Raw genomic sequence first — 25,264 nt, forward strand, 5'->3', positions numbered from 1 at the left:
CAAATATCAAATATCTTCACACAAATAGAGCTTTCTTTTGGTGATATTTAATCACTGCTGGGTTTTTTATTTTTTACAAAAAAAAGACCAAAAATGTTTAAAAAAGAAATGTTTTTTACTTTTTTTCTGTCAGTGAATTTTGTAACTAAGTAATTTTTCGCCTTCACTGATGTGCACTGATGAGGCTGCACCAATGGGCACTGATAGGCTGAACTGGTGGGCATTGATGAGGTGGCAGTTATGGGCACTGAGGCGGCACTTATGGGCACTGATGAGGTGGCACTAATATGCCACACTTATGGGCACTGATAGGTGGCACTGATGGGCACTGTTAGGTGGCACTGATGGGCACTAATAGGCGGTACTGGTGGGCACTGATAGGCGGCAATGGCGTGCACTGATAGGCGGCACTGGTGGGCACAGATAGGCGGTACATATGGGCACTGATGGGCATTGATGGGTGGCCCTGATGGGCATTGATGGACAGCAGTGATGGGCATTGATGAGCAGCACTGATTGCAGCACTGACTGGCATGGCTAATGGGCACTGATTAGTGGCACTTGTGGGCAGTGGTGGGTACTGATTGCTGCCACTGGTGGGCACTGTATGCTGGCATTGGTGGGCAATGGTGGGCACTGTATTGTGACACTGTATTTCACTATTGTAATCAGGGCACTGATCATCAGTGCCCTGATTACATTCCTACATGTCCCCCTGTGAGGAGATGCCGCTGATCAGCTCTCCTCGCCACACACTCTGTCAGTGTGAGGCGAAGAGAGCTGATTACCGGCATTTCCGTGTTTACATGTGACCAACTGTGATTGGACACTGCCGATCACATGGTTAACCACTTGACAACTGGGCACTTAAACCCCCTTCCTAACCAGACCAATTTTCAGCTTTTGGTGCTCTCACATTTTGAATGACAATTACTCAGTCATGCAACACTGTATCTATATGAAATTTTTGTCCTTTTTTTCACACAAATAGAGCTTTCCTTTGGTGGTATTTAATCACCGCTGGGTTCTTTATTTTTTGCGCCGTAAAAGAAAAAAGACCGAAAAATCTGTAAAAAAAATACATTTTTCTTCATTTCTGTTATAATATTTTGCAAATTAGTAATTTTTCTTCATATATTTTGGCCAAAATTTATACCGCTACATATCTTTGGTAAAAATAACCCAAATCGGTGGATATTATTTGGTCTTTGTGAAAGTTATAGAGTCCAAAAGCTATGGTGCGAATATCTGAAAATTGATCACACCTGAAGTACTGACGGCCTATCTAATTTCTTGAGACCCTAAAATTCCAGAAAAGTACAAATACCCCCCAAATGACCCCTTTTTGGAAAGAAGACATTCCAATGTATTTAGAAAGATGCATAGTGAGTTTTTTGAAGTTGTCATTTTTTCCCACAATTCTTTGCAAAATCAAGGTTTTTTTTTTACTTTTTCTTTTTCCCACAAAATTGTCATATTAGCAGGTTATTTCTCACACACCGCATATGCATACCACAAATTACACCCCAAAACACATTCTGCTATTACTCCCGAGTACGGCGATACCACATGTGTGAGACTTTTACACAGCGTGGCCACATACAGAGGCCCAACATGCAGGGGAGCACCTTCAGGCGTTCTGGAGCACCCAGGCCAATTCTGACATTTCTCTCCTACATGTAAAAATCATCATTTATTAGCTAGAAAATTACATAGAACCCCAAAACATTATATATGTTTTTTTAGCAAAGACCCTAGAGAATACAATGGCGGTCGTTGCAACTTTTTATCTCGCACGGTATTTGCGCAGCAATTTTTTTAACGCTTTTTTTTGGAAAAAAAACTGTTTTGTGCTTTACAAAAACCAAAACAGTAAAGTTAGCCTAATGTTTTTGCATAATGTGAAAGATGAAGTTACGCCGAGTAAATAGATACCCAACATGTCACCTTTCAAAATTGCACGCGCTTGTGGAATGGCGCCAAACTTTGCTACTCAAAAATCCCCATAGGCGACGATTTAAAATTTTTTACTGGTTACATGTTTTGAGTTACAGAGGAGGTCTAGGGCCAAAATTATTGCTCTCGCTCTACCGATCGCAGCGATACCTCACATGTGTGGTTTGAACACCGTTTTCATATGTGGGCGGGACTTACGTATGCGTTCGCTTCTGCATGCGAGCACACAGGGACAGGGGCGCTTTAAAAAATTTTTTTTTTTTTATTGTTCATTTTACTTTATTTATTTTAGTTTGATGCTTTTTTCCAAAAAAAAAAAAAAATTTGACCACTTTTATTCCTATTACAAGGAATATAAACATCCTTGTAATAGGAATATGGCATGACAGGTCCTCTTTACAGTGAGATATGGGGTCAATAAGACCCCACATCTCACCTCTAGGCTGGGAAGCCTGAAATTAAAAAAAAAAAAAACGATCCTGGCTTCGATCGTAGCGGTGAGTCGGTAGAAGCGCGGGAGGGGGGGACATCCCCTCTCGCCTCCTGTAAGAACGATCAAGCAGTGGAACAGCTGCTATGATCATTCTCATGGTGTAGGGAATCGCCGGCTGAAAAAGCTGATATCTGAATGATGCCTGTAGCTGCAACCATCATTCAGATATCTCCGCACAAAGTCAAGGACGTTGTATGACGGTCGGCGGGCGGGAAGTGGTTAAAACGCTTTTTTTTTTTTAACACAAAGTTGTCCATTTATACAATATTTCTACCACATAACATGTACATACCAAAAATGACACCCCAAAATAGATTCTCCTACTCCTCCTGAGTACGGCGATACCACATGTCTGAGACTTCCACAGCCTGGCCACATACAGGGGCCGAGTACAGCTGAGCATGGCTCAGCATGGCAGGGTATGGCGGGGTATTGCGGAGTATGGCGGGGTATGGCAGGGTATTGTGGAGTATGGCGGGGTATTGCGGGGTATGGCGGGGTATTGCGGGGTATGGCGGGGTATGGCGGAGTATGGCGGGGTATGGCGGAGTATGGCGGGGTATGGCGGGGTATGGCGGAGTATGGCGGGGTATTGTGGAGTATGGCGGAGTATGGCGGGGTATGGCGGGGTATGACGGAGTATTGCGGAGTATGGCGGGGTATGGCGGGGTATGGCAGAGTATGGCGGGGGCATGGCAGAGTATGGCGGGGGCATGGCAGAGTATGGCGGGGGCATTGCAGAGTATGGCGGGGGCATTGCAGAGTATTGTGGGGGCATTGCAGAGTATTGTGGGGGCATTGCAGAGTATTGCACAGCATTGCAGAGTATTGTGGGGGCATTGCAGAGTATTGCACAGCATTGCAGAGTATTGTGGGGGTATTGCAGAGTATTGCACAGCATTGCAGAGTATTGCACAGCATTGCAGAGTATTGCACAGCATTGCAGAGTATTGTGGGGGCATTGCAGAGTATTGCACAGCATTGCAGAGTATTGTGGGGGCATTGCAGAGTAATGCACAGCATTGCAGAGTATTGTGGGGGTATTGCAGAGTATTGCACAGCATTGCACAGCATTGCAGAGTATTGTGGGGGTATTGCAGAGTATTGCACAGCATTGCAGAGTATTGCACAGCATTGCAGAGTATTGTGGGGGTATTGCAGAGTATTGCACAGCATTGCATAGTAGTGAGGGATGGCTGAGCATGGATGGATGGATGCCTGGATGTCTCTGTGCAGCGCTGTGGGCACTACACATACAGCCCACAGCGCTGCAGACATCCATCCATCCCCCTCCCCGCTCACTGTGTACCGATCGGTATACAGGAGGGGAGGAGAGGAACAGGCGTCATCAGATGACGCCGGTCTGTTTACATGTGATCGCGCCGTCATTTGACGGCGCGATCACATGGTAAACGGCCACGATCAGCGGCCATTTACCGGGATCCGTGATGCGCCGGGTCCTCTGGACCCGGCGGTCACGGATGTGTTCGGGTGCGTGCCCCAGGGGGCGCGCGAGAGGGGAATTCTGGGAGGACGTCATAGTACATCCTCCCAGAGTTATCCAACCGCCCTGCAGCCGTCATTCGGCTATGGGCCGGTTGGTAAGTGGTTAAAGAGCCGCGGAGCCGTGAGTCCCTTGAACACATTATGTTCAAGGGACTCACCTCCGTCCCTTGAACATAATGTGAGAAACAAATTAAAAGAAGCGGATGTGGGACTTTAGATGAGGTGTATGCAGGGCTTTTTTTCTCAAACAATAGGTGCTGGAACTTAACCACGGCCCCAAAAAACCCCTCCCCCTACACACACCCTCCAAATCACATCAAATAGTGGGTGTGTTCAGTCAAATTTCACGAAAACAGTAGGAGGGTCTTAAAGGGGCATTAATACCAGGATTGCATTACATACAGATTGCAGAGCTGTCACTTGTAAACACAGAAACCAGACTTCTGTGTTTACAAGTGATTGTGGTGAGCAGGCACCAAAGGGTCTGAGTCAGAGGTGGTGGAACTGAGTTCCACCAAGTTCCCCCTGAAAAAAAGCCCTGGGTGTATGTCTCTGCAAATAAAGGATATTAACCTATTGATTGTAACCAATCCCCAAAGGGTAGTCCCTATAATGAACCAAACAAAATATTCCTTGTGTACAATATAGGCACGATATCAACATATTCGATGCACAATAGTCACATATTTAATGTTTATACATAAAAGGACATGATTGGTACAGAAAACAGAAATAAAGAGATAATATACATAATTGGTAATAATCAATATAAAAAACATAATAAGATGAATACATGATAAAACACGCTGTAAACCTGGCACCCTTGAGTATGGACTCAACGCGTTTCATGGCGTTTAAAGCCAATCATCAGGAGTAGGATGCTAAAGAGTAAATAAGAATAGAAAATAAATAGTAGATAAGTGAGTAGATAAGCCTACATCAGATATCTATATAGTACAACAGGCTCTCTGGTTAGAGATTAGATATAGTGATGGTACTAACCTATAAAGTATCCAATGGGTATATATCCATTGCTACTGGGTTTGGATGAACATAGCCTGGATATGTTGATCTCCTCCGGGGTTGAGGCGGGGGAACTTGTTTGGTAAAATGCTACACTATGTGGCCTTCCTCTTGCATTTAAATCCCCTCTTTGGAGTGCACTTGCCTTAGGAGTTCGCACAGTCCTAATGTTTTGGATTGTGGTACATTTGGCTGAAGAGCAGCAAGGCATTTTGAGATCTCCTTGCGGGATCAGAATATCTGGTAAGAAGCTTTGTTACTGTAAGCATTTGTGGTGAAGAGTCTTTGGGAACACTTTCTTGTGGTTATCTATTCCAATATTTTCCACACTGAGAGAGAAGACTGTCAGGGATTATAAATTCAGCACTATTGTTTGCACCTTAATTGGATTTTTATTTTTTGCACTGTCATGGACTTTTGCATTTTATAAACTGCACGTTGCACTTTTGGTTTATTATTTTATTTAATATAAAATGAGTTGCTCATATTTCTGGCTTTGCATTATTCACATGAAATACGTTGATCATATTTTGATACGTATTTGCGTTCTTTGGACAGCGCACTTTAATATTGTTTTTTCATAGTTGTTTACACATCCTACCTGAATAGGTGATTTATTGCAGCAGTCCTTTATTTCATTTAGTTATTAATTAGGAATCCCCCCTTTTTTTTTTTTAGTTCATTCATAAAATAGGTGAGTGTTTTGATGATTTAACTTTATAATTATATACTCTTATTCACTTGGGGAGCGCACAAATATATTTTGGTTTACAGGCATCAGAATAGGCAAACATTGGATCTTTATTCAAACAGTTCCTACAGTTAAAGACGATATACTTGGTAAGAACACAAGAAATTTGCCTTTTCAGTTACAGTGCCTTGCAAAAGTATTCACCCCCCTTGGCATTTTTCGTGTTTTGTTGCCTCACAACGTGGAATTAACATGGATTGTTTGAGGATTTGCATCATTTAATTTAGAGAACATGCCCACAACTTTGAAGATGTTTTTTTTTTTTTATTGTGAAGCAAACAACAAATAGGACAAAATAACAGAAAAAGTCAATGTGCATAACTATTCAGTCCCCTAAAGTCAATACTTTGTAGAGCCACCTTTTGTAGCTATCACAGCTCCAAGTCACTTTGGATAAGTCTCTATGAGCTTGCCACATCTTACCACTGGGATTTTTGCCCCTTCCTCCTTGCAAAACTGATCCAGCTCCTTCAAGTTGGATGGTTTGCGCTTGTGAACAGCAATCTTTAAGTCTGACCACAGACTTTCTATTGGATTTAGATCTGGGCTTTGACTAGGCCATTCCAACACATTTATATGTTTCCCCTTAAACCACTCAAGTGTTGCTTTAGCAGTGTGTTTAGGGTCATTGCCCTGCTGGAGGGTGAACCTCTGCCCTAGCCTCAAATCACACACAGAGTGGTACAGGTTTTGCTCAAGAATATCCCTGTATTTAACACCATCTATCTTTTCCTCAACTCTGACTACTTTCCCAGTCCCGACTGCTGAAAAACATCCCAACAGCATGATGCTTCCACCACCATGTTTCACTGTGGGTATGGTGTTCTTTGGGTCATGTGATGTGTTGGGTTTGCGCCAGACATAGCGTTTTCTTTGATGGCCAAAAAGTTCAATTTTAGTCTCATCAGACCAGAGCACCTTCCTCCGTACATTTTGAGAGTCTCCCACATGCCTTTTCGCAAACTCAAAACATGCTGTTTTGTTTTTTGCTGAAAGTAATGGCTTTCTTCTGGCCACTCTGCCATAAAGCCCAACTCTATCGAGCCTACGGCTTATTTCGTCCTATGTACAGATACTCCAGTCTCTGCTGTGGAACTCTGCAGCTCCTCCAGGGTTACCTTAGGTCTCTGTGCTGCCTCTCTGATTAATGCCCTCCTTGGCCGGTCCGTGAGTTTTGGTGTGCAGCCGTCTCTTGGCAGGTTTGCTGTTGTGCCTTGTTCTTTCCATTTGGTTATGATAGATTTGATGGTGCTCCTAGGGATCATCAAAGATTTGGATATTTTTTTATAACCTAACCCTGACTTGTACTTCTCAACAACATTGTCCCTTACTTGTTTGGATAGTTCCTTGGTCTTCATGGCAGTGTTTGGTTAGTGGTGCCTCTTGCTTAGGTGTTGCAGCCTCTGGGGCCTTTCAAAAAGGTGTATATATGTAATGACAGATCATGTGACACTTAGATTGCACACAGGTGGACATCATTTCACAAATAATGTGACTTCTGAAGGTAATTGGTTGCACCAGAGATTTTTATGGGCTTCATAACAAAGGGGGTGAATACATACGCACATGCCAATTATCAGTTTTTAATTTCTGAAAAAATCATTTTATGTATATATTTTTCTAATTCTACTTCACCAACTTAGACTATTGTGTTCTGATCCATCACATATAATTCAGATTAAAAAAACATTGAACTAAAGGCTGTAATGTAACAGGTAAAAAGCCAAGGGGGGTGAATACTTTTGCAAGGCACAGTATCTATTTTGTAAAAATGTCCATAGGTGTAATTCTGTAACGTGTAAAAATTAAGTACTCTCTTGGTATTTTTTGACATTTTTGACTGCTTCTCCAAAGTCCTTCAGTTGCATGTTGGCCAATTTTCCTACATAAACCGCCTGTTTGAAAATCCAACTACAAAATCTCAATGGGAATCAAGTCGGGACTTCTTTGACTAAGGCAGTTCATAATTTTCTATTTCTTGGTTGTGAACCACTCCTTGGTGGATTTGCTTGTGTGCTTTGGATCATTATTGTATTCAAAGGATCATTTCCAGTTTAACTTCAACTTTTGGAGAGATAGCGGCACATTCTCATTAAACACACTTTGATATGATGCAGAATGTATAGCTAATTTAATGACTGCGAACTGCCCAGGCCCTGAAGAAGAAAAGTAACCCCAATCAATAACATTTACACCACCATGCTTTGCCATTGTTATGCGGTTCTTCCTAAAGTGTTACTAAACCCAGGACCCTGCATTCGCTATACTTGATTTCCAACAGTACACAGAACATGGAAATATAAACTGCTAAATACCTTTTCTCATCAGCTGTATATAGCAGTCTTGTGACTTCTGTCAGTGCCTAGTTAAAGCTTGGAGGAGTTTTCACACTGCACTGGCTGTCCTGTCAGGATGAATGACCCCTGACCCTCTGTCTGGACAGTGCCGATTTGCCCTGTGCTGATCACATGCACTTTCCCAAAAAAAAAAAAAAAAAACTCTTTAGCAGTACACACCAAACTGAGCATGTGCAGCCTGACTCCAGTAACTGTCCGGACCTGTTTTGGAGTCGGTGGAAGGAGAGGGGGATCTGTGCATACAGGATCAAACAGCCTTTTTACACAATGCAGAGTATTAACCCCTTAGGTTCCACAGCGAGTATAACAAGCATGCTTTCCTGCATATACAGATTGATTTTACTGTTGTGGGTTTAGTAACACCTTAAATACTGTCTTTGGTTTGTCATGTCTACTGTTACCAAACAACTCTATCTTTGAATGATCAGCCTTCAGCACATTGTTCCAGAAGGCATGGCCTTTGCCTGTATGTTGAATGGCAAACTATAATCTTGGCCTAATGTTCTTTTTGGACAGCAAAGGGCTTTTCTTAACACACTTCTCATGCAGGTTAAATTAGTGCAATCTATTTCTGATTGTGGATGCTTGCACTTTGACCCCAACTATACTAAGATTTACCTTAACACCCCAAGATGAAATTTTGGGGTTCTTGGAGACTTCTGGAGCATCAGATGGCCCTTGAGTTGACTTTGCTGGGCTGGCCAGGAGAAAGGGTTTAGGCCAAATTCTGCCAATTTTGTGCCAGGGGCCTTAGCAGTCAGTAGTAGGAGCATTGATTTATGGAAGGCTGTGTAACAGCAGAGATGTCTAGCAGTCTTATGTAACATGTCTTCAGGCTCTAGCTGTCTCCTGCAGCTTATTTACACACCAGGGAGTTTCCAACCACGCTAGGAAAATGACCTTATACTCTGACCATCTCTCGTGGTATTTGAAACTGAAATTGAAGCACCACCCCAGAATTTTAAAAAGTAACGCTTTAACCACTTCAATACAGGACACTTTCACCCCCTCCCTGACCAAGCCAATTTTCAGCTTTCAGCGCTGTCGTACTTTAAATGATAATTGGGCATGGTCACTGTACTAATTCCTAAACAAACTAAAAAAGACTGAAAAGTTTGGAAAAAAAAACTTTTTAGTTTGTTATAAAATTTTGCAAATAAGTAATTTTTCTCCTTCACTGATGTGTGCTGATGAGGCTATACTGATGGGCACAGATGAGGCTGCACTGATGGGCACTGATAGGCTGCACTGTTGGGCACAGATGAGGCAGCATTTATAGGCTGCACTGTTGGGTACAGATGAGGCGGCACTGATGAGGCTGCACTGATAGGCTGCACTGTTGGGCACAGATGAGGGGGCACTGATAGGCTGCACTGTTGGGCACACATGAGGCAGCGCTGATGGGGCTGCACTGATGAGCAGTGCCCTGATTATCTGTGTGCATGTCCCCTGTCTCACTTGCCAGTTACTGGCTCTCCTCTCCTCACTCTGTGACAGCACATGAGGAAAGTACTGCCAATAAACGGCAAGCCTGTTTACATTGTGATTAGCTGTGATTGGACACAATTGATCACATGGTAAAGGGCCGCTGTGATTGGCCCTTTACCACAATCTGTGCTCAGCTCTGTCCAAAGAACACAGCGATCAGAGAGCGTGTGGGGGCATGGTTCCGGGAGGACGTTAATGGACGCCCTCCCAAGGAACAACAAAGCCGCACTGTAGCCATCTTTCGGCTACAGCGTGGTAATGAAGTGGGTAATCCAAACACTGAATGGGTACAAGAGCCAATAGGCTTGATTTACTAAAGCTGGAGTGCGCAAAATCTGGTGCATGTTGGGTCATTCGTTATGATCAAAATTCATTATTCAAATACATTTGCAAGTTCCGAAAAATTTGAATTTAGAAAATTTAAAAATTAGAGAATTCGAAAAGCCAAAAATCTGAAAGAACGAAAATCCGAAATAAATAATAACTAACTAATAAAAACTAACTATGTAGCCGAAAGCGGCTACAGCGTGGTAATGAAGTGGGTAATCCAAAAACTGAATGGGGACAAGAGCCAATAGGTTTGATTTAGTAAAGCTGGAGTGCGCAAAATCTGGTGCAGCTCAGCATAGAATCGAATTAACTTTTTTTTGTCAAAGCTTAATTGAACAAGCTGAAGTTAGAAGCCGATTGGCTATCATACACAGCTGCATCGGATTTTGCACTCTCCAGTTTTAGTAAATCAACCCCAATGTGATTCGGTGGCCACACATCATCAGGACTTATGGAAATGTCAGATCTGTTCTTGCAGACCCTGGACAGTGATATATACTCTGAATGTGGTTTGTTGTCAAAATTAACTTGGTAACATTCAGCAGCTGGTTTGAGCAACATACATCTGTCAATATAATGACCAGTGGACCACTGTACATGAACATGCTCAGGTAAATACTGTTTTTGCATTAGCGGTTACCCGTGCATGCATGTACTGTATGTATGGCATTTCACCACTTCCACGTTTAAGGAGAAATGCCATATGCGCATGCGGGATAAATGCCAATGAGGAAGGCAATTGCCAAGGATGCTGCGGCACACAGGTGTTGCTATACGTCCCAGTGCACGGGACCTAAAAGACACATTTTTTAAAATGCAGTCGTTTATAACAAAATAAGGACGTACAAGCACATTAGGAAACATCAATTTATTATTGTAAAGTCAGGCGCTATTCTCATGTACAAAATTACATGTAAACTATCAAAAACAACTGACTTTACCATTTTTTAAAATATATTTAATTTAGTGTGATTCACACTTAAAAGGGGCAGCTGTCATATATATGCATAGAGTTACATATGGTTGGCGCCTTTTACATTAAAATTTTAGTATATATCAATTTATTATTATGTTTTAAAGTGAAAAGTGCAGTTTATATTTATTTTAGGTGTCTGTTGGTTAAGTTTAAAACTAGACATGTGCACTGTCTTAAAGTTTGTTCGCTTTCGGGGGTTTTTTTGGTTTTCGCGTCATTCGTTATGATCGAAATTCATTATTCGAATAAATTTGTAACTTCCGAAAAATTCGAATTTAGAAAATTTAAAAATTAGAGAATTGTAAAATCCAAAAATCTGAAAGAACGAAAATCCGAAATAATAAACAACTAATAAAAACTAACTATTAAATTATAGGTATTGGAATTTCCTTTCAAATTTGGCTGTTAGTGAACAAAACGAATACAAATTTATCTGAAGTTATGAATTATCTGAAATAAAGAATGCCGCATCTAAACAAATGGACTGTAGCAAATAAATAATAATACGTTTTTATAATTTTTTATATTATTAATGTGTTACGTTCCATTCGTTTAGATGTGGCATTCGTTATTTCGGACAATTCGTAACTTTTGATAAATTCGTATTCCTATATGTTTACTAACAGCCAAATTCTAAAGGAAATTACACCTATACCTATATTTTGATAGTTAGTAATAGTTATTATTACTTAGTTCGTTATTATTTCAGATTTTTTAATTTCCGGATTTTCGAATTTTGGATTTTTGTTCTTTTGAATTTTCATTCTTTCGATTTTTAAAATTTTAGTTTTCTAAAAAATGTGTTAAATGGGTTATCGTTAATTTGAATATTTCCAAATGAACAAATTTGTCGAATTTTGACGAAAAACGAATTCGAAACTAAACAAATTGCACATGTCTATTTAAAACCTGCATTGATGATTATGTGCAGAGAGGGTACCATTTCATAATGGAAATTTCCAAAAATCTACCAGAAGTTCTGCTCGCTAGCTTAGTGGGGTAAGGGCGAGATGAGCTTCAATGGTTAAAGTACAGTGAGAGCAGGATATAGAGAACCTCGTTAAGGGCAACACAGTCCATCAAAAACTCTTTCAAATAAAGGAAACTTAATTCTCATGACATTTGATCATTCTGTCCATAATACTGTTTTTTTCTTTCTGTTCTGGTCTTTTTCCGTCCCGGTGACAAATTTGTCAAAGCCCTCAGTGTGGGAGAATGCAAAGCTGGATCGCCTTCTGGATGTCCTGTTATGCCGAAATGGCAGTTGGACAAGATTTTTCTTCTTTTTCAGCTGCAACAAAAAGGATGTTAGTTTAAGGAGCTCCACTCAAATTACAATTTTTTTCTTCAATAACTTCATAAGCTTGAATAGAATTCCTGACATGTCAATATCCAGCAACATTAAAAAAAAAAAAATTAGCACCCTCTACCTAGTGTAGGTGCTAGAGTGAGATTGTTTGGTAGAGCAGGTCAATTTTGTTTTGATCTGTGGGGCCGGGAGTGGCCTAGAGTTGGCTGATCACTCACAGACAGCATCATCTTTTGGTTACCTCCCTTCTCCCTTCTGCTTCTAGAGGCGTCTAGAAGGAAGGAGGGGGAAGAAGGGTGGAACTGTCTGGGGTGTTCTAAGGAGCCCTGAACAATCCCCAACCTGGATTGGCAGGGGGCAGGCCTCCTTAAATATCTAGAGTCAGCCCAGCTGGGGAGGAGTTGTTCGGGTGGAAGAACTGGAGATGGAATATTAGGCTGTTGGGGTCTAGAGGGAGCCACCCAGTCTGGGGGGGGTGACCTTGGGCCAGGGGCTCGGAGCTGAATGGGAACCCCACACAACCCAAGGATTGTCCTGAACAAGACTAGGAGAGTCAGGAGTCCAGTTGGAGGCCAAGGTGCTGAGAGGGCTCCCCTTGCGGCTGAGTGCATTGCAACCCTGAAACAGGGAATGCAGTGCCCAGAGAAGCACGGTTTGCCAGTGGCCGTGGTTGAAGGCTTGATCACTGTGGGGTGACTGGAACAAGCGAGATGCTCTGTATGAAAAGCGTGCCTGGGGGAGAGCCAGCAGCAGCAGACGGTTGGGTGATCCAGAAGGTGTATCAGAAGCCAGGCTGGGGGTCTCACACAGCAAGATTAGTCAATAGCAGGTTCAGGATTTCAGGCAGTAATACTGAAACAATCCGGGGTCGTAATTGGTAAAACAGACAGAAGCAGAGTCAGCGAGCCAAGCCAGAATCAAGTAGTGGAGCAGGCAGAAGCAGGTCAGGATACACGCCAGGGGTCAAACCGGGAAGACAGGATAAGTTGGTAGTGGAAGCCGGGTCGGTAACGGGAAGTCCATGATCAGAATACAGAAGCACAAGAGACACTGGGGAACTGACAATAATCCAGCAACTCAGTGATCTCAGCAGCAGGTTTATATAGGCCAGGAGGCACCATCGCGTATCTGCCTAAGCCCATACGCATGGAAACACGCCTGATGTGGCCATGATGGGTGTTGGCAAGATTGCCAGTTCTTTGGCCATTTCCCTGACATGGAGAGGACAGCGGAGAATACTGCTGGGCAAGTCTCCCAGAGGGATTCACCAGGTGTCAGCGAGTGGTAGGCACAGTCGGGAGAGCTGGGAGAGGTATGCCGGAGAGGACTGGGAGTGTGTAGTCAGAGATGGATGTAGAGCCAGAGGGAGTGTGATGTTACTGGCAGTGAAGTCGGGCCACTGTAGCAGGGATGGCTGTCAGGGTCTGCATAGGACTGACTGGGATCAGTAGTCCAACAAAGAGGGCAGCTAGCACCAGAACTTTATTTGCTACACCATAGGGGCCCGTGGTCCCCACCTGTAATAAGGTATTCTCTGCTAAGGCCTGGCTGGAACCAGAGTTAGGCCTAGCCATGTACTAGCTGTGCCTGAAGATTTGATTTGGTGTATCTGGAAGTGAATGCCGGGCTGGGCAAGGTGACAGGTGGGCCACATGACTACGCAGCCCCTATGGTAGTACCACTACAAAAATAAAAGCTGTAACCTTTGTAGCTGGGTGCCACTGGTTGGATTAGCACTGTGGAAAGTGGGCTGAGCTCCGGTTTCCACTCTCTCTTTCTCACTCCTGCTACTGCACAGAAGACACAGAAAGCTTTGTGTATGTGTCTATTCCTTCCTTCCTCCCTTCTGCCTCCCGGCACTGATACAAAGGGGGGAGGACAGGAGCAGCGCTCCTTCCCCCTAACCTCTTGGATGATGTGCCCCAAGGGATCATGGAACTGGAAGTTCTGGAGGGGAACTGCACTACAGAAAGAATGGGGACTGTGGACTTAATCACCCAGGATTCCTAGGGACAAGAGGAGGAGAAGAACAGTGGTGTTTTCCCTGGAAAACTTGCAGAGGTTTGGGCAGAACAGAGCAGGGAGCCAGAGAATAAGGATCTGTTGCAGTGGGTGTCTACACCAGGCAGCAAAGCCAAACTCCTTGCAGATATACAAGACACAAATTAATGCTGCTCTGTATTCATTAAAACATCAAATACAAGTGGTGTAAATTCCTATTTCTGACCTGGTGGCAGCTTCAAACAGTCCCTGTACATCAGAGCTATACTGGGGGAGGGATAGCACAAGGAGCCAATAAGTTGTGCTGCAATACTAACAAATGGCATGCTGGTAGGGGTAGAGAGCATAGTGACAGAGTGGTAACTTCATCAGTCTGCTGCTTCTCTTTTCACTAGGTGGGGGGCCTGTAAGTGTTACTGAACTGCAGCAGAGAAAAACTGGGCCTCCTGCCCTGCCAGGCACGGTTGTGTTGTGTGGCAAAGCTGTTTAAGTCTACATATGATTATTACATCTCCATATGGTCTGACGGAGCAGACTGTGTTTGTGAAACTTATATGTAACAGCCACTCTGCAGCTAGAACCTTCATACATCATGAGAGACATAATCTACTGACCTCAGGATAGAGGATTGGCATTATATTGTACTGGTAAAAGGCATTTCAATTGGAATAATAATTGGTCATCTATTGGATAAATTAGTTTAACATATTCTATAAAGTATTATTTTATTATTAATTGTAAATAAAGGGATACTGTGTATGAGTATAGTAAATGGGGTGACACCTTGAGAATCAGGGCCAGATTAAAAGCATCATGTGCTTGGTGCTAAGGATTTTGATGGACCTTTTGCTGGGCACCCTTCTGCTTTCCAAGAGCCTGTGCTGGCATGCGCCCAAACTCAAAAGGGCACAGCCGCACAGGCATAAAACTAGGGAAGCCTGGCATTTGATTTGCCAAGTTTCTGTAAGGGCCGTGCATCGGCATGCACTCTGAGCTAAAAGAGTGCAGTTGCGCAGGCCTAGCACTATGGAAGCCCCAGACTTCTGTAAGAGCCCTGCATTGGCATGCACCAGGCTTCTGTTAGGACTGCTCATGCAGTGCCCTTTATCAATCCTACCACTCTGCCCAGGCGGTGCATGTGGAATGCAGGGTCCGTCAGGGGAGATCTCTTCCCGTTGGCCCATTGCTTTCCATGAGCAGTCTGTCCTTTTTGGGTGGCTGGGCCTATATTAAGGTAGGGGCCTGGAGCAGCAGCTCCAATAGCCCCTACGTTAATCCAGACCTGTTGAGAATTCCATCTTCTTCATTTTTCAAATGTTCATAAAGTAATAATGTAATTGCTTCAGAGTATCAGATTGTAGGGCTGTGTTACTACACCTCCCCAGCAGGTGGCACTAAAGTTGAATTATAGCCTGCAGCCCTAGTAAGTTAGGCAGACGGAGGACAAATCTTCTGTACCAAGGAGCCAAAAGCAAACAAAGGGTTTTCATTAAGAAGGAAATTCACTTTTATATGATTTTTTTAATTTTATTTTTAAACTTACTGATTTGATAAGACTTTGACTTGATAATCTTGACCAAAATCTCCAGATGAGTGAGGGAATAATGCTCAAAATCATCCCGATCAGCAAAATAAGCCAGATATATCCACTGCTAAAGGTGGTGACCATGATACCTTAAAGAAAAAAATATTAGTAGTCACTACGTGAAATTAAAATCCATCTCCACGCAGCAAATGCTTTTTGGGTTTTTTTATCACTGCTGGGCCACCGAACTTCTATTTTTATGTTAAAGGTAGAGTTGGGTTTTAAAATTGTGCATTTAAGGAAAATAGTCTCAAGAGAGAATGTTAAAAACAGTAGTTCCTTTAATACTGCTTTTAAAATTACCCTTTGAGACTGCACTCCAGTGGGCACCTCTGCTACAAATATTGTTGGGGCATTTTTAAAGCACCTTCCTAAATACACCTAACTACACCAATGTACTCCTTGTTTAAGAGAGGCAGACCTGGTTACCCTGAAGATTGCAGCTACACATTAGAAAAAGGTCTGTATACAGATAGGCATATTATCCACAAGCGATCTACTGTACTAGGTTGCAGACCATTCACATTGTATCTTGAAACCTTAAAGACCAATGGACTTTCTGTTTAAAGTGGAAGTAAACTTCCGTCACCTATAGGTAAGCCTATAATAAATTGGTAGTGTAAATATCTCCAAAACGGGCACCGTTTCGGAAATATTTACTGTATATGCAGTCAGTGACATCACTGGTGCATGCGCTCTGAAGTAACGGCCACCCGTGCCGTTCCTTCTGAGCCCTGTGCTGTAAACGGCGGCTTCCCCCGCACATGACGTCAGTCACTGGCGGAGTCCGCAAACCCGGAAGCGTGATTCCTTGTCAGGGGTAGCTATGTAGATAGTTGTTAGAGATCCATTGATTTCTCTCTAAGTCTGGCCTTGTTGTACTCTTCTCTTCTGCCACTAGGTGGCCAGTCACTTGGTGCCATTAGAAGTGAGAAGGACATTTCAAGGTCAAGTTATGGGTATATGGGATATCTCAGCCAATGGGCAGGGGTTTTCTTGAATCCTTTAGCCTTCTGGGAAAACTTATATATTTGGGTGGAGTGAGGCGATCTATGTTCTGTGCCACCTGGACTGGCATCTGGGTGGACATGTGTTGTCTGCCCCGGGCTGCTAGGCCAGAGATTGGGCCTAAACCCGGGGACATCTGGCTGCCAGGCTGTGTGAGGGCCTATCCAGAAGTAAGAGGGCAGAGAAGAGTGGGGACTGCGGCTTGCAGTCTAACCAAAAGTGACAGTTCTGTTGGCCAGAGAGCCCATCATGGTTGGAGGTAGAGGGGAAGCTGTCGTCACTAAGGGACCAACCACCTTTACCAGGGACCACAGTGAGTAACTGAAGCAAGTACCGGAGCAACATTCTCACCGAACGGGCATGGTGGAGAATCCATCTTCACCCGAAGATGGAAGTGCCTGCAGCTCTGACATCTCGGCGCTGGAAGAACTTCATTTTAGGGCAAGTTTAACATAATGGGCTAGTATGCGATGCATACTAGCCCATTATGACATTACCTTGCAGAATAAATTTAAAAAGTCCTGCGGCTTGCAACCACTTTAAATCAGATAAATATAAATAACAGCATGGACCCGATTGCCAGTTTCCTGTGTACAATGCTGCTTTTGTTCATATTTGGGGAAAAAATTCAAAGTCAGTTTACAGACATGGCTGCAGGACTCTGGTTTCTGTCATAGAACACAGAACAGCTGGTGTTAGGCCACCTCCCCCTATCCACTAGGAGGCAAACTGAGGACATGGACTGCTAGAGACTCTGAGTAGAAATGTGGAGGATTGTGGGAGATGTAGTTCCCAAAGAGACTTATGCCCCGCACACAAGGTCGGATTTTCTGACGGAAAATGTTTGATGGAAGCCTTTTGCCGGAAATTCCAACCGTGTGTAGGCTCCATCGGACAGTTTCCATCGGAATTTCTGTCGCACAAAATTTGAGATCTGGTTCTGAAATTTTCCGACAAAATCCGTTCGCGTAAATTCCGATCGTGTGTACACAATTCCGACGCACAAAGTGCCACACATGCTCGGAATCAAGCAGAAGAGCCGCACTGGCTATTGAACTTCATTTTTCTCAGCTCGTCGTACGTCTTGTACATCACTGCGTTCTTGACGTTCGGAATTTCCAACCAACTTTGTGTGACCATGTGTATGCAAGACAAGTTTGAGCCAACATCCGTCGGAAAAAAAACATGGATTTTGTTGTTGGAATGTGTGATCGTGCATTAGTCTGCACTACAGCCTTGTTCCTGGACTTCAGCTCCCAGTGGCACTGAGGAGGAAGAGTAGCAGCCAACATTCTGCAGAGAGACCGAGTGTCAGGAAGATCCTGCCAGTAATCGGCGTTCCAGGCTCACTGGCGCGCGGCCGCGGGTACTACCGCGCATACGGGCGCTACCGCGCACAGGTACGCGCGCGCACCCCCGTTGGCGCCAGGCAGGCTATTTAAACCTGCCTGTCACACTCAGTCCCCGCTGTCTGCTCTACAGCGTTCCGTGTGCCAAAACCTGATCTGATCTGAAACCCTCTGTTATCCGACCCGGCTTCCTGTTTGACTATCCAGCTATCCACCTGCATCTGACCCTTTGGCTTGCTTAGACCATTCTCCTGTTTGATCCTTGGTACCTCTGTTGTCCGCCTAATATTGACCACCGGCCTTTCTGACTACCCTTCTGCTTGATACCTGTTACCAGCCTGCTATCTGCTGTTGTCCTGGTTCCAGTCCAGCATTCCAGTATCCAGCCTGCTACCTGCTGTTGTCCTGGTTCCAGTCCAGCATTCCAGTATCCAGCCTGCTACCTGCTGTTGTTCCTGGTTCCAGTCTAACACTCCAGTTTTCTGCCTACTTACCTGCTGTTGTTCCTGGCTCCAGTCTGCGTTCCAGTCTCCAGTCTTTTCTTTAGTTCCTGGTTCCTGAGTTCCCACCACTCCAGGACTTCCGGGTGACTGTTGATCCTGCCAGGCACCCATACCACTCCTTACTCCTGTGTCCTCTGTCCCCATTCCAGAGGGCCGGGAGTGGGAGCCGTAGGGGAGGTCTCTCTCTGCAGGTCTCTCGAAAAAATTGGGTCCCAAGTTCTTAGGACCATTTCCTGTCAGACGGAGAATTAATGAGGTGGCATATGAACTAGAACTCCCTGACTCGTTAAAAGTCCACCCGGTATTCCATGTGTCTTTACTCAAACCTTCCATTTTCAATCCATTTCCAGGTCGAAGTATGGATCCTCCTAAACCAATTTTGGTAGATGGCGAGGAGGAATTCGAGGTGGAATCTATCTTGGACCACAGGAGGAGGGGTAATCAGAATCAATTCCTGATAAAATGGAGGGGGTTTGGACCTGAAGAGAATTCTTGGGAGCCTGAGGATAATATCCATGCTGAAGGTCTGTTACAATCTTTTAAGAGGTCCCATCCCGAAAAATTTGCCCGAAAGGGCATCCGGAGGCTGCCACTTGGGGGGGGGGCAATGTCAGGAAGATCCTGCCAGTAATCGGCATTCCAGGCTCACTGGCGCGCTGCTGCGGGTATTACCGTGCGCGCGCACATGGGCGCTACCACGCACGGGCACGCGTGAGCGCACCCTGTTGGCGCCAGGCGGGCTATTTAAACCTGCCTGTCACACTCAGTCCCCGCTGTCTGCTCTACAGCGTTCCGTGTGCCAAAACCTGATCTGATCTGAAACCCTCTGTTATCCGACCCGGCTTCCTGTTTGACTATCCAGCTATCCACCTGCATCTGACCCTTTGGCTTGCTTAGACCATTCTCCTGTCTGATCCTTGGTACCTCTGCTGTCCGCCTGATATCGACCACCGGCCTGTCTAACTACCCTTCTGCTTGATACTTGTTACCAGCCTGCTATCTGCTGTTGTCCTGGTTCCAGTCCAGCATTCCAGTACCCAGCCTGCTACCTGCTGTTGTTCCTGGTTCCGGTCCAGCGCTCCAGTATCCAGTCTTCTACCTGCTGTTGTTCCTGGTTCCAGTCCAGCATTCCAGTATCCAGCCTGCTACTTGCTGTTGTTCCTGGTTCCAGTCCAGCGCTCCAGTATCCAGTCTGATACCTGCTGTTGTTCCTGGTTCCAGTCTAACACTCCAGTTTTCTGCCTACTTACCTGCTGTTGTTCCTGTCTCCAGTCTGCGTTCCAGTCTCCAGTCTTCTCTTCAGTTCCTGGTTCCTGAGTTCCCACCACTCCAGGACTTCCGGGTGACTGTTGATCCTGCCAGGCACCCATACCACTCCTTACTCCTGTGTCCTCTGTCCCCATTCCAGAGGGCCGGGAGTGGGAGCCGTAGGGGAGGTCTCTCTCTGCACTTCAGGCTCAAAACCTACCAGGTAAGTGACAGTAGCAGACAGCCATGTCTGAGCCTGAGCAGGGAACCTCTCCCATGGAGGAACTATGTGCACACCTGGCAGGATTGACTGAAGCAGTCAAGAATCTGCAGCAAGGATACACCCGGCTGGAAGAACAGGTATTAACTTTGTCTAAAACTACCGGGGTCCAGGGAGTCCCTCCTGCTTCCGCTTCTTCAGCAGGGCCTCCCCCAACAGTGGTGATGCTTCCTCCGGAACCCAGAGTTCCGTCACCTTAACGATTCTCCGTAGATCGACATAAATTCAGGGCTTATCGCAATTCCTGTGAACTATTCTTTGCTCTTCAGCCACGTACCTTTTCCCTGGAGGCCACCAAGGTGGGCTTTATGATTTCCTTACTTACAGGCGACCCCCAAACCTGGGCCCATCGTCTCTTGGAACAAAAGGATGTATCTCTGACCAACCTCACCACCTTCTTCGACGCATTGGCCCAGTTGTATGAAGACCCCCAGCTTTCTGTGACTGCGGAAACTGCACTGCATACCCTTCAGCAGGGACGCAGGGCAGCAGAGGATTATGTGGCTGAATTCAGAAGGTGGAGCGCAGACACAAACTGGAATGATGCGGCCCTCCGCTATGAATTCCGAATGGGACTTTCTGATTCTTTGAAGGATGAGTTAGCCAGGGTTGGTATACCACAGACTCTGAATGCTTTGATCGATCTGGCCATTCAGATCGATCGATGCATAAGGGAACGTAGGGCAGAAAAAGCTACAGGATTTTCTCGCCCAACCTGGATGCTTCCCAAGGTTCCAAATCATACTTCACCAGCTCCAGCTACCTCCACGTTTAACCCACCTGAACCTATGCAGTTGGGGGTCCTTCGGCCTTCTCTCACACAGGAGGAGCGTCAACGTCGTCGGATGAATAATCTGTGCCTGTACTGCGGGGAACCTGGACACTACGTCAGGAACTGCCCTCTTAAGCTCCGTAAGTGCCTCTCCCTGTCTACTATGTTGTTCCTCTGGCCAAGAGCACTTCTCACCTTGCTCTCTCTATCTTATTACAGCTCCCAGGAAAGACGCTACAAATAACCGCCATTATTGACTCCGGACCTTGCAGCTGTTTCATGGATTCCTCTTTTGCTGCAAAACACCAGATTCCCCTGTTGTCTAAGGCCTATGGACTCTCCATTCATCTGGCCGATAGGATCGCCATCAAATCCGGACCTGTCACTCAAGAGACTGCTCCAATACCTGTTATCATATTGAACTCTCATCAAGAATTGCTACGCTTGGACATCATTGCTTCACCCTTGTTTCCCATAATCCTTGGCATGCCTTGGTTACAAGCGCACAATCCTGACATCAACTGGACCACAGGAGAGGTTACCTTTTCTTCTTCCTATTGTCAGCAGTTCTGCAGATTTCAAGACGCTCATAGGGCCACTACCTTGCTATAACTAGACACAGATTCCAGTCTATTCCTGAAGCTTACCATGACTTCCTAGATGTGTTTAGTAAACGGGGGCAGAGGCCTTGCCGCCCCACCGGGCCTATGACTGTCCTATCGAATTGCTCCCTGGAGCAGAGATTCCGTTCGGAAGGATTTTTCCTTTAACAGAGGTAGAACAAGGGCATTAAAGGAGTATATTGATGAAAACTTAAAGAAAGGCTTTATTCGCACGTCCACATCTCCAGCAGGCACGGGCATCTTCTTTGTGCAGAAGAAGGATCATACCCTTCGACCATGCGTGGACTACCGTGAACTAAATAAAATTACAGTAAAGAATCTCTATCCTCTTCCACTGGTACCAGAATTGTTCCAAAGACTTGGAAATGCCACTGTGTTCACTAAGCTTGACCTCCGCGGAGCCTACAATTTGGTCCGTATCAGGGGCGGAGACGAGTGGAAGACTGCCTTCCGTACCCGCTATGGGCATTTTTAATAATTGGTTATGCCCTTCGGATTGTGTAATGCCCCTGCTACATTCCAGTACTTCATCAATGATGTTTTACGAGACTTTCTAGATCTGTTTGTCATCGTCTACCTAGACGATATACTAATCTTCTCTTTTTCCCTTGAATCTCACCACAGGCACGTCAGGCACGTCAGAAGTGTATTGGCTCGGCTTCGACAGCATGGCTTATATGCAAAGGCAGAGAAGTGTGAATTTGAACAGGAAAGTATACCTTTTTGGGGTTAATCATCTCTAGTAAGGGCATTAAGATGGATTCTCAAAAGATAGCTGCAATATTAGATTGGCTGGTTCCAACAGACAAAAAGGGAATCCAATGATTCGTTGGATTCGCCAATTTCTATCGGAAATTTATTAAGGGTTTTTCAGCCATTATCACGCCCATTACCCAGTTAACCAAACAGGGAACATGTTTTCACTGGTCTGCTGAAGCCCAAAAGGCTTTTGAGACCCTCAAGGCCCTCTTTAGTTCTGCTTCCGTGTTAAAACATCCAGATTCCTCTCTGCCATTTGTACTTGAAGTAGACGCATCTGAAATTGCTGTAGGAGCAGTGTTGTCCCAAAGACAGGGAACCAAGGCCCTGCTGTACCCGGTGGCCTTCTTCTCTCGCAAGTTGTCCACGGCAAAGAGAAATTATGATGCAGGAGACAGAGAGTTGTTGGCAATTAAATCAGCATTAGAGGAGTGGCGCTACCTTCTGGAAGGAGCCGCTCATCCGGTCTTAATTTTTACAGATCATATGAACCTGGAGTATTTGAGATCTGCAAAGAGGCTGAAGCCAGGACAGGCCAGGTGGGCTCTCTTTTTCTCCAGGTTCTCTTTTCATGTCACTTACCGCCCCGGCTCCAAAAACACTAAACCCGATGCCCTATCCAGGATTTTCCACAAACCCCAAGAAATTTCCCCTCCGGACACCATCCTGTCCCCGGGGAATTTTCTCCTACTTCAGGGAAACCTGCTTTCCCAAATTAAGCAAGCTTCCGCGGGACTGGGATCTTCTGTTGAGCCAGAACTTCAGATTAAGGATGGGCTACTTTGGCACGAAAGTAAGATTTATATACCTGAAAATCTACCTATTACCTATATTGGAACTTTGTCACGATCATGCACTGGCTGGGCATTTCGGTATAGCTAAGACCACCGATTTGATACAGCGTACCTTTTGGTGGCCTCAGTTACGTGAACAAGGGGAACAAGGGTTACAAAACCAAGGCATGGGGGCTACTAAGACCTTTGCCTGTCCCAGACAGGCCATGGAAGATGTTATCCATAGACTTTATTGTTAAACTACCTCCGGCGGGGGGCTACACCACCATCTTTGTAATAGTAGATCGGCTATCAAAGATGGCCCATTTTGTCCCAATGAAGGGTACCCCCTCAGCTTCAGAAACAGCACAAATGTTCATCAAAAATGTTGATGAAAGAAGTCATCAAAGAAGTCATCAGACTCCACGGGGTGCAGTTTACCTCCCGATTCTGGACGTCTCTGTGTAAAACGCTGAACATTGAGCTATCATTCTCCTCTGCCTACCATCCCCAGACTAATGGGCAAACAGAGAGAACAAACCAAATTCTTGAACAATACCTACGCTGTTTCTCTTCTTTTGCCCAAGATGACTGGATTTCTGTACTTCCATTGGCTGAACTCGCCTACAACTCCATTCATTCCGCTATCAAACAGACTCCATTTTTTGCAAATTATGGCTTCCACCCTTCATTCCTACCTAATTCCCTTCCTGAATGTACAGTACCCGCAGTTCAGGAGAAACTGAATTTCTTTACCTCCAATAATCAAATTCTGCAGGAAACCATGACCAGGACCCAGGAATACAACAAAACAACTTTCGATAAAAGAAGGCGAGGTGAGCTGTTACTTGCACTCGGTGACCAGGTATGGTTATCCACGATGAACCTTAGGTTGGCCTGCCCTTCGAAAAAATTGGGTCCCAAGTTCTTAGGACCATTTCCTGTCAGACGGAGAATTAATGAGGTGGCATATGAACTAGAACTCCCTGACTCGTTAAAAGTCCACCCGGTATTCCATGTGTCTTTACTCAAACCTTCCATTTTCAATCCATTTCCAGGTCGAAGTACGGATCCTCCTGATCCAATTTTGGTAGATGGCGAGGAGGAATTCGAGGTGGAATCTAACTTGGACCACAGGAGGAGGGGTAATCAGAATCAATTCCTGATAAAATGGAGGGGGTTTGGACCTGAAGAGAATTCTTGGGAGCCTGAGGATAATATCCATGCTGAAGGTCTGTTACAATCTTTTAAGAGGTCCCATCCCGAAAAATTTGCCCGAAAGGGCATCCGGAGGCTGCCACTTGGGGGGGGGGGCAATGTCAGGAAGATCCTGCCAGTAATCGGCGTTCCAGGCTCACTGGCGCGCTGCTGCGGGTATTACCGTGCGCGCGCACATGGGTGCTACCACGCACGGGCACGCGTGAGCGCACCCTGTTGGCGCCAGGCGGGCTATTTAAACCTGCCTGTCACACTCAGTCCCCGCTGTCTGCTCTACAGCGTTCCGTGTGCCAAAACCTGATCTGATCTGAAACCCTCTGTTATCCGACCCGGCTTCCTGTTTGACTATCCAGCTATCCACCTGCATCTGACCCTTTGGCTTGCTTAGACCATTCTCCTGTCTGATCCTTGGTACCTCTGCTGTCCGCCTGATATCGACCACCGGCCTGTCTGACTACCCTTCTGCTTGATACCTGTTACTAGCCTGCTATCTGCTGTTGTCCTGGTTCCAGTCCAGCATTCCAGTACCCAGCCTGCTACCTGCTGTTGTTCCTGGTTCCGGTCCAGCGCTCCAGTATCCAGTCTTCTACCTGCTGTTGTTCCTGGTTCCAGTCCAGCATTCCAGTATCCAGCCTGCTACTTGCTGTTGTTCCTGGTTCCAGTCCAGCGCTCCAGTATCCAGTCTGATACCTGCTGTTGTTCCTGGTTCCAGTCTAACACTCCAGTTTTCTGCCTACTTACCTGCTGTTGTTCCTGGCTCCAGTCTGCGTTCCAGTCTCCAGTCTTCTCTTCAGTTCCTGGTTCCTGAGTTCCCACCACTCCAGGACTTCCGGGTGACTGTTGATCCTGCCAGGCACCCATACCACTCCTTACTCCTGTGTCCTCTGTCCCCATTCCAGAGGGCCGGGAGTGGGAGCCGTAGGGGAGGTCTCTCTCTGCACTTCAGGCTCAAAACT

At 45.3% G+C, this 25,264-nt stretch overlaps 1 protein-coding gene across 5 annotated transcripts in view; it reads right to left on the reverse strand.

Moving 5' to 3' along the window:
* Window positions 1-10,757: 10,757 nt before the first annotated feature.
* The window catches only part of LOC141106369 (phospholipid-transporting ATPase IK-like), a 313,227-nt gene continuing 298,720 nt past the window's right edge, over window positions 10,758-25,264 (reverse strand). For all 5 annotated transcript variants that reach the window (XM_073597096.1, XM_073597092.1, XM_073597095.1 and 2 more), the window contains exons 27-28: window positions 15,734-15,864; window positions 10,758-12,171 (exon numbers count right to left, since the gene is read on the reverse strand). In XM_073597096.1, coding sequence (XP_073453197.1) covers window positions 12,007-12,171; window positions 15,734-15,864 — 296 coding nt within the window. In that variant the 3' untranslated portion in view covers window positions 10,758-12,006. The remainder of the gene's footprint in view (window positions 12,172-15,733; window positions 15,865-25,264) is intronic.

Source organism: Aquarana catesbeiana, linkage group LG08 (assembly GCF_042186555.1).
Source record: "Aquarana catesbeiana isolate 2022-GZ linkage group LG08, ASM4218655v1, whole genome shotgun sequence".
Taxonomy (NCBI): Eukaryota; Metazoa; Chordata; class Amphibia; order Anura; family Ranidae; genus Aquarana; species Aquarana catesbeiana.